This window comes from Lytechinus variegatus, chromosome 10 (assembly GCF_018143015.1).
Source record: "Lytechinus variegatus isolate NC3 chromosome 10, Lvar_3.0, whole genome shotgun sequence".
Taxonomy (NCBI): Eukaryota; Metazoa; Echinodermata; class Echinoidea; order Temnopleuroida; family Toxopneustidae; genus Lytechinus; species Lytechinus variegatus.
In genome coordinates, this window is record NC_054749.1 from 25,030,356 (window position 1) to 25,039,720 (window position 9,365).

General features: G+C 36.2%; 1 protein-coding gene across 1 annotated transcript; it reads right to left on the reverse strand.

Moving 5' to 3' along the window:
* Window positions 1–511: 511 nt before the first annotated feature.
* LOC121423097 (39S ribosomal protein L27, mitochondrial-like) lies at window positions 512–7,776 on the reverse strand. The gene is made up of 4 exons (XM_041618386.1): window positions 7,664–7,776; window positions 3,735–3,872; window positions 3,252–3,322; window positions 512–1,506 (listed from the first exon to the last, which is right to left on the reverse strand). The coding sequence occupies exons 1-4, from the start codon at window positions 7,752–7,754 to the stop codon at window positions 1,303–1,305; spliced, it is 504 nt and encodes a 167-aa protein (XP_041474320.1). The 5' UTR covers window positions 7,755–7,776; the 3' UTR covers window positions 512–1,302.
* Between the last annotated feature and the right edge of the window lie 1,589 nt (window positions 7,777–9,365).

The window sequence follows — 9,365 nt, forward strand, 5'->3', positions numbered from 1 at the left end:
AGATTTGATGTTGACGCCGCCGCCGTCAGAAAAGCGGCGCCTATAGTCTCACTCTGCTATGCAGGTGAGACAAAAATTGACTGAAGATTATTTGGTTGTTGATTGTCAGTTATCACTGTAACAGTAATCACTGTTAGTGAAGGTGATGGGCAAATTTATCACTTTCAAGGCAAGATGAATGTAGTAGGCTAATCTTTCCGAAGTGAAGCTGAGGAAAGATGTAGAGTACATTCTTCTCACTGAGTGAGTTGCCTCATCTCCTGAAATCAATAGGTTATCAGACATCTTAGCTTAATATTCCTTGCTCAAACAAGATAATTATGACCTCACTGAGGAATTTTACCATAAAAAAAGAGGGCCAATACACTTTTTTGCATATATTTTCAAGACTTGCATGTACATGTATGTACACTGCTCACACAAATCTAGATCTCACACGATCACTACTACATGTACAGGTGATAGAGAAAGATGGAATAAAAAAAATGGAATAAAAAAAATCACAATCCAATCAAAAAGTCACAATGACCTCTTTATTTTGTACTCAGAATAGTCAACGCATTATGACCCTAGGGCTGAAGTGATCAGCGAAACATAAAAGTTCCCTCACTTTTTTATCACAGGACTGACTTTTGACCAATCCTATAAAGCATGATTCTTATGTGGTACCTAACACTCACTTCACAAGCACTGTAAGAGAATAGATGAAATCTGCACTTCCTTCAGAACTGCAATCACTATTTCCTTATATGTTATACAGTAATAAGTTCCAGTCTCAAAAGTAGGAAAAGCCGACAGATTTGTAATTGGTGATCTTCAATCATTCCCCATCATGCAACAAATCATGTCTTCTCCACAAACAGATCCTTCACTGCTCACTCTCACATTACCCTTTGAAAGGTCTCATCTTCGAATCCAGCCTGAAATTGCCGAATCCTATTATCATTTCAAAACGGAACAATGGTAAAGTAGTATCACATGTTGGGCATCACCAGTTTGGAACCTCCGGCTTACCCTCATCCAGACTCAGCCCTCTAGGTAATGATCTCATTCTTGACAGTCGTTTTCTGCACACACAAGCTTGATATGAGAGGGGCAATCTTGTATAGACTTCAAAAGTTGTAGTTGTACTAATAGAGCAAAGTCACATGCAGATGCTCTCAATTTTCCAGCTGGACCACTCGAAGGCACCTCCCCATTGCCATCCATCTCTCGTATCACATAGAAGCAAAACAGATACCATCCCAATTTTCATTCTTGCCAATCACTATGTCTAATCAATATCCCTCAAGAAAAGGAATCTTAAACCTGCTCTACCAGTTTAAAATTGCCAACCTCCTCCTCTGGAATCACATGCACAAATGTTCTCTCCATCTCTTCATCTGTCATCTGTGGAGCAATTTCCCGTCCGAACTGTGTGTTATGGGTTGGATGCCATCTCTGTTTTGAGAAGCAGACCGTCCCAGCCACTTGGGCCACTAGTGTTTTGTCTCGCCCGGTCTTTACCTGTTGAAGGTAAGAGGAATGAAAAAAAAAGTGTTATACATGTAGTCTGTGAAAGGTCAGTAGACCATGTGTACACAAAACTAAATCTCCCAGTTGTCTGTTGATTGAAATGTCTATATTGGCAAACAAGAATGAACAAGAGTGTCGCTAAGGCGAGCACATAATACGCCCGTCTGTAACACGGAAAATGGAGCTATTGGTCAAGCAAGAAAAGTGGAAGATGGCGACTTTACCTTTGACCTTCTGACCTCAAAATCAATAGAATTGCTAGGATCTATGCTAGTATCATACACACCAAACTACATGAGCTTAGGTTAAGTTCAACTTAAGTAATCACATTAACAAGGACTTCAGAAGGATAAGATGAAAACATGTCACTGTGATCTTGACCTTTGACTTTGACCTCTAAATCGATAGGCTTGCTGGGATCCATGCTCGTATCATACACACCAAATTATATGAGCCTAGGTTAAGTTCAACCGAAGTTATCACGTTTACAAGGACTGCAGAAGGGTACAATGAAAATACATCACTGTGACCTTGACCATTGACCTTTTGACCTCAAAATCAATAGGCTTCCTAGGATCCATGCTAGTATCATACACACCAAATTATATGAGCCTAGGTTAAGTTCAACTTAAGTTATCGCGTTTACAAGGAAAAGTTAACGGATGGACAGACGGACGGACACCGAGCGTGATACCATAATACGTCCCGTAAAGACGGGCGTATAAAAAGAGGGTAAATGTCACTCAAATTATGGTTTTTAGGGTTTCATGTTCTCTTGAAAACACATATTTAGGAATCATCATGCTAATTTTGCATTCCAATTGAAAAATTGGGGCAAAGTTATGAGAAATAAAAGAAACTTGCTAAAAAAATTAGCATTTGAATATAATTATAAAAGTCTGTATGATCAATCTCACATCATGTTTAATTGCAACTAGCAATTCTAACAGAGTTATTCAAGTTTTTGTAAAAATAATTGACAGACAATGGAAAGACCGAGGTCAAACTCGTCCACTTTGGGCATATTTCATGAAACAAATACTGGTATTACTATTTTGATATGCTACTACAAATCCTTGTATCCTATCGGAAGAGATAAATAAGATTAATGTCAAAACTTGTTAAAAACGATCCGTTTTAGTTACCCTCCACCTTTCGGGGGCTCATTTCTTTCCTGAGGTGTCCTACCAAAAGAGCATGATATGAATTTTTATACCCCTCTCTTAAATCAGGTTTTTTATAAGAGAATGGCTATGAATATTATGCATCTTCTTGTAAACTAAATCTCACAGACTGGGTGCACCTGGCTGAGATATGCATGTATATATATATAGGCCAAAGTGGTTAATAGCAGATAGTCCTTTGGCTAACTTTGTCAAATACCTAGCAGGCAGCAGCCCAGCAAGGCACACTTTGTGTGTAAGTTGTTCATATCATTATGATCTAAAGTGTATGCCTAATTATTATATCTACTTTTTTTCATTCACTTTCACATTTTCTCCGAAAGTAAAATAATAGCTTCAAGAAATAGTATTTTTACCTTAAAATTGTTTTTACGAGCTGTCATGTAACATTCGCACATGAAATTGGAATCAGCCAAGTTGCAACAAATGAAAGAAAATTAAATTTTGATAAATATGAGTCGGTTATTTACAATACTTGTGATAAAGTACAAATGGTAAAGCAGTAATAATTCTGTCGTCTTTCTAGGACTAATCGATTCCTTGGGTACTTACGAATTGTCCAGGGTAGTACCTAAAGTGCATCTTCTGCCTGACGAGTATCTGGTTCTCATATACTTGCTGACCTGATAAATACACATCAAGAAGATTAATTCCAATTAAATTAAGAAATCACCTTCCTTCTGGTGCCCTTTATGAAAACGGTTCTTGTATATTACTATTGCAAAATGGGCATCATTAAAAATGTATCAAATGAAAAAGTATGATAATATAATAATTGTTACATAAACTTATGTTCAAAACAGAATATCATTGAAAAAAAATTATATTCACTATGATTTTACTTACAACCTTAATTCAAGTCAATGATTCGTCTACCCAATTCAACTGTCTAGTAGAAAGAAAGAGAAAAAAGGATCTATCAGGCATTTTTTTTTAATTTACCAAAACTGAATATGAAAATGGTTTGATGCCCAGGTGCAGACACTGTCAATAAAAAGTGATATTCAAATAAATGAGTAAAAAAATATTTCTTACCATGAGTCTTCTTGGTACCCAATCGTTTTCCTGGACTTTTGCCACCAGTATTCCTCTTTGAACTACCTGCTTTTTTTGAAGCCCATCGTATGCAGCTGGTTGTCATAGGCAAGTATGGCTCTAATATCTGTGAAGAATCTATATTAAAAAAAAGAAATTGATTAAAACAATCTCTGGAACTGCCACCCTCTACCACAGGAAGAAATGAGCGACTGTGCTAGCCATAGATGCCAAGTTCAAAGGGTCTCTCAGGAAATGAAGAAAGGTTACGTGTATCTTCTTGCCTAAATACTGATGCAAAAAAGTCATTTAACATCTCAGCTTTGTCAAAGTCTCCATCCACAGTTGTGCCGTCTGGCCGAATCAACTCTCCAAGACAGGATTGGACTTTGTCTTATTTTGCACATACTGCCAAAACCTTTTTGGATTTGTTTTAACTTCTGATGCCTGTTTATTTTCAAAGTTATTTTTAGCCTGCTTGATAGTACTTGTAGCTTTATTCCTGGCTTTGTTGTAATATAATCTTTTAGAGATAGTTCTATTCTATGCTTTATGTTTCTCTTGAAATGCCTCACTTGCTTTCCTATCCAACCATCTCCATGTTCTTCTACATGTACATGATGGTTTGATCTGAGGATAATACAGATATGTCACTTCTCTCAATGCCTGTACTATTTGTGCACACATCTGGTGTTTACATCAGAGTTAGATGGTACTGCAAAAGTTTTTTGCCTTTTAATACGTAATTTTTCATTCCATCATATTTGCCATGAAAGTATGTATAAAGAGGTCCTGGTTTAACTCTAACTGGGTACATCTCAATTCTAAAAGAAAGTACAAGATGGCCACTTTTTCCTAGTGGAGAGTTCAATATCCAGTATTAAATTATCAGTTTATCTCTTCATGGTTTTTAATTAAGTCAAAAAAATTTGACCACTGGCCACTTCTCTGTCTTGTTGGTTCAGATTTTAACTGGGTCAGAAATAAATCATAAAGCAAATAGACAAGGTTCTCATATAAAGCAATTCCAAAATCTGATTAGAAAAGTTTCTCTGACTTTTCGTGGAGCTTCCTTCCCAGTCTATATTTGGCAAATTAAAGTCATCAATAATAATGACAAAAGTATGATTGTATCGAGAAACAATTTCTTGAAGTTGGTTTAGAAGGCTTTAATTATTTTCCTCAGAATTATTTGGGCTTCTGTAAATGCATCCGATTAAAATCTTGTCCCTTGCCGTTTCCATAAGACAACACACACTCTTCAAAGTCACATGAGATTGGCAACAGTTCTTGTAGGTGTTCATTAAAATACATGGTAGCCTGGCAAATGAAATTCAACTACTTCAATATCAATATGTTTTGGGGAAAAATCTCAGTCAATAATGCAATAATCAGTAGAGGCGCTGGTCCAAAAAATTGGGATTGTCCCAGAAAACAAGGATATCCTTATAAACCAAGACAAATTATGTCTTGATAAATTGAGACTGTCCTTGTTTATGGGGACGTTTTTTCTTCACTTCTCTCTACGGGACAAAGACAGCAATTAGGGGAATTGAGAGTGCTAAAAATTCAGTGACCTCAATTCCCCCCAGTTCACCGTTTATTTATTATGACTTGCCCTAGTTATGAAAACCGATATGTTTATATTGACTAGGACTCTTGATTGGTGTCGGCACTCAACAGGTGAATGAACTTTCCTAGATTTCTTGTGTGAAGAAATCCTTATAAACTGAGACAGTCCCTGTAAGGCCAAGTAAAAAAAGAAAGTAGTTGATAGTCCTCGCGCGCATCTATTTTGGCCGCCGCATGGAAATTTTTTATATTTACTATTTTCAAAAATTGGCTAAAAAAAAAAAAAAATCGTGATGTTCCTTTTTTGATGTTCCCTTTTTCATTGCAGCATCAATTTTCTTGATATTTACTATTTTTTATGGCTGCTGCATAGCGAAAAAAATCACAAAATTGGCGAGCGATTTGATCTCATGTGCTTTGGGAACCCTCTCGCAACTTCAAAAACAATTGCAAAGTCCGATATTGCCGTAACTGCAAGAAAGAAAAAAATTCTAATTTGTTTTTCTATTGGAATTTTGAAGATACCATCATAAATTAGCGTGAAAATAAAGTTTGCAAACTCGGGGAAGATCACGGATTTCTTCATTTTTAGTGCTTTTTTGGGGACCCCACTTCCTGAATCTGAACTAATCCGTCGCATGCTTTGGAAATATGGCGCAGAAAAATCAATTTTAATGACGTAAATTTGTATTTCGGCGGGGTTTTTGGTGAGTGATAGCACCTGTACTTCAATGTGTGTTACGGTGATTGACTGCTTGTTGCATGTTGTGACTCTGTTGGGTAATGCATGACTTATGTGCTGGGAAGATGTTATTGACTGTGCTGGCGCAACATGTGAATTTGTGAAATGAATTGAATTTTCTAACATCAGCAGGCAGTGCATCGAATATTCAACAAATAATTTCAAGTGGGTTATTCTTCATGAAGATTGAAAATAATTAATGGGATTCCAAGAAGTGCCAATTCTGTTCAAATTTGATAAACTTTATTCTTCCTTGAGCTATTCAATTTGAAAATTGTAAAAATTAGTATCTAACACTTACAGTTACAAACATGAAAATAATAAACATTAGGCCCATGTGAACAATTAACAATTAACTCAATCATCATTTAACATTTGATATCAATTAAAAATGAATAAAAATTGAACAGTATTAAACAACATGTAAATGAATATACAAGCAGCTGGAAAACTGCGATGCGAAACCATGCCCAGAGCTAAAAAAAAGAGATTGGCTCTGGAAAACTAAACATGGCTCCATGGTAATAAAATGACCCCACCCCCCAGGCATTTTACCTTTACAAGAATAATGTTTAAATCATTCACTTGACATGAACATTTTGTTTTACAATACAGTACCGGTATACATCAGTATAAATACATCAATAGATTTTTATCACATAATACATTTTCCATAGATTTCCAATCAATTGTATATATATATATATATATATATACATTTCTACTCATTTATTATTAATATTGAGCATGCATCGATCACATATTTCGAGCTTGACATGGCCTGACGATTTCAATAAAAAATAGCAAAAAAAATAGTAAATAGTATTAAAGGACCTCCCTCATCACTGATGTCAAAAAAGGGCCGAGAAAATGCCTCCTTGTTTTAAAAAAAAATAGTAAGATAGCAAATAGTAAGGACCTCCCTCATCACCGCTCTCAAAAAAACCCGGACGATCAACTACTTTCTTTTTTTACTTGGCCTAAACTGGGACTATCCCAATTTTCTGACCAGCGCATCTACTGATAATGTCAGACACTGCCAATTCAGATGCATCACAATCATAACTATTGCTCCGGCTGCTGGGCACGCATACGATGGTGATGTTTTCACATCGGCAGTGAATTTACATGACCTTAGGAGGGACAAGATTATATTATACATGTAGCCAAGGTGGAATACTCTCTCTCGAGCTCTCCTCTCACTCTCCCCCTCAGGCATGTCAGGCTCAGTTTTTTTGACAACTGTCTTACTCTGACTTAGTTAAAGTAAACTTCTAAAAAAATCACTATGTTCATTATAATATTCTGCCCTTCATGGTAGATAATACAACCTTGTTCACATAACAGACTACAGCGGCAGAGAAGTATGTAAGCCAAGGTCAGGGCTTAACGACGCGGAGGAGCAGCCGCTAGCTTTATAGCTAGCCGAGTACCGTGCGAATGCGAATGCCGCACGCGTACTGTAGGCCTACCGGTATATGTACGAGTGGGACTAGGCTTAAATTGGCTAAATCCACTCTTGTAAAACCATGGAGAAAACAAGTTGTGTGAAGCACACGTAGCAAATAAATCGCACCTTGGCCCATAGTCTCTTACTGTAATAACTTCTACTTACTATAAAACACTTTTCCGACTCTGAGCACCCGGTTTATCAATGGTAAAATCATGATGGAATTGTAATATTCAATTCTCAATTCCCATTCCATTCAATTCAATTCCCACGGTGTCATTGGTAACGCAAATAAGAAAGGAAAATACTGAGAGTAAAGAAAAAAGGAATCTCGAGAATAAAACTTTAAATTGCGGGTAAATGGCCACTGTCTCCATCAGTGGAGTAATATGCCAAACATTTAGAGAGGGGGTTAGATTTGCGAGCGAGCAAATTTTCTTTTTTTTTATAATTTTGTGATCTAGACATGATTCACATGAATCAGGAAATCATATTTCACCCTTTTCTCTTTCATTTTTTTTGGTGGTGATTTTGGGGGAGGAGGGGGGGGGGGCACCCTCCTGATCTAGTAGTAGTAATAGTAGTAGAGTAGTAGTAGTAGTAGTAGTAGTAGTAGTAGTAGTAGTAGTAGTAGTAGTTTAGTTGTAGTAGTTAGAAAAGTCTGTATATCAATAGGAGTGGGCTAGACATGGGTCAAAAATACTTTTTTAGTTATTTTAATATGGCAACATTTTTTTAAAATTCATTTTAATGTATATCTCAACATGAAATGACAATATTTCTTTTTCTCGAGTCTGAGGAAAAAGTGTGCTGGGCCAAAATCCAAAAGGCCGCAACCCCCCCCCCAAAAAAAAAAAATCACAGTTGGCCACAGCTTTTCTATTTGGTGGCCCTTTTCTCTGGTTTTGCATTTATGTGTTTTTTGGGGCAGCCGGGTAGGCAATTTGTTTTTCCTAAAATAAGGACTTTTTAAACCATTATTTTGTAGAGTTAAGAGATGATTTTACCTGATCTAGTAGTAGTAGTAATAGTAGTAGAGTAGTAGTAGTACACGTAATAGTAGTAGTAGTAGTAGTAGTAGTAGTAGTAGTAGTAGTAGTAGTTGTAGTAGTTAGTTGTAGTAGTTAGAAAAGTCTGTATATCAATAGGAGTGGGCTAGACATGGGTCAAAAATACTTTTTTAGCTATTTTAATATGGCAACAATTTTTTTATTCATTTTAATGTTTATCTCAACATGAAATAACAATATTTTTTTTCTCGGGTCCGAGGAAAAAGTGTGCTGGGCCAAAATCCAAAAGGCTGCAACCCCCCCCCCAAAAAAAAAAATCACAGTTGGCCACAGCTTTCCTATTTGGTGGCCCTTTTCTCTGGTTTTGCATTAATATGTTTTTTGGGGCAGCCGGGTAGGCAATTTGTTTTTCCTAAAATAAGGACTTTTTAAACCATTATTTTGTAGAGTTAAGAGATGATTTTACCTAAATTTACAAATTTTTAGAGCCTTTTTGCAGCTAAAAGGTAGTTTCATTGTCATGTGGTTCTTGGATAGTAGACGATTCAAGTTCAACAATAGCACGCAGCTTCATATAACTATATTGCTTTTATTCTTCTACTTTGGGTTTTACGGATATTTGAGAAATATATCTTATTAAATAAAAAAAATGCCATTTATCCACATGGGCTATACAGTATACAATATGTACATACTGCATAGTTACATGTATGTCTATGCATTGACAACCATGACATTTAACAAGGACTTATGTCTGTATAAACTATATTGTCATAGAAACTAGCTCTTAGGTTTAGAATTAGATGCCTCTGACATTGAAGACATGATTTGTCTCAGAAATTGATGACATGTTTTAT

What these genes read in the sequence shown, in the direction of transcription:
- LOC121423097 (XM_041618386.1), bottom strand. Translation starts at nt 7,754, where the DNA reads ATGGAATGGGAATTGAGAATTGAATATTACAATTCCATCATGATTTTA. An exon ending in GGGTACCAAGAAGACTCATG is followed by an intron (nt 3,323 to 3,734) that starts GTAAGAAATATT and finishes TGTATTTATCAG; the next exon opens with GTCAGCAAGTATATGAGAAC. An exon ending in GGTACTACCCTGGACAATTC is followed by an intron (nt 1,507 to 3,251) that starts GTAAGTACCCAA and finishes TACCTTCAACAG; the next exon opens with GTAAAGACCGGGCGAGACAA.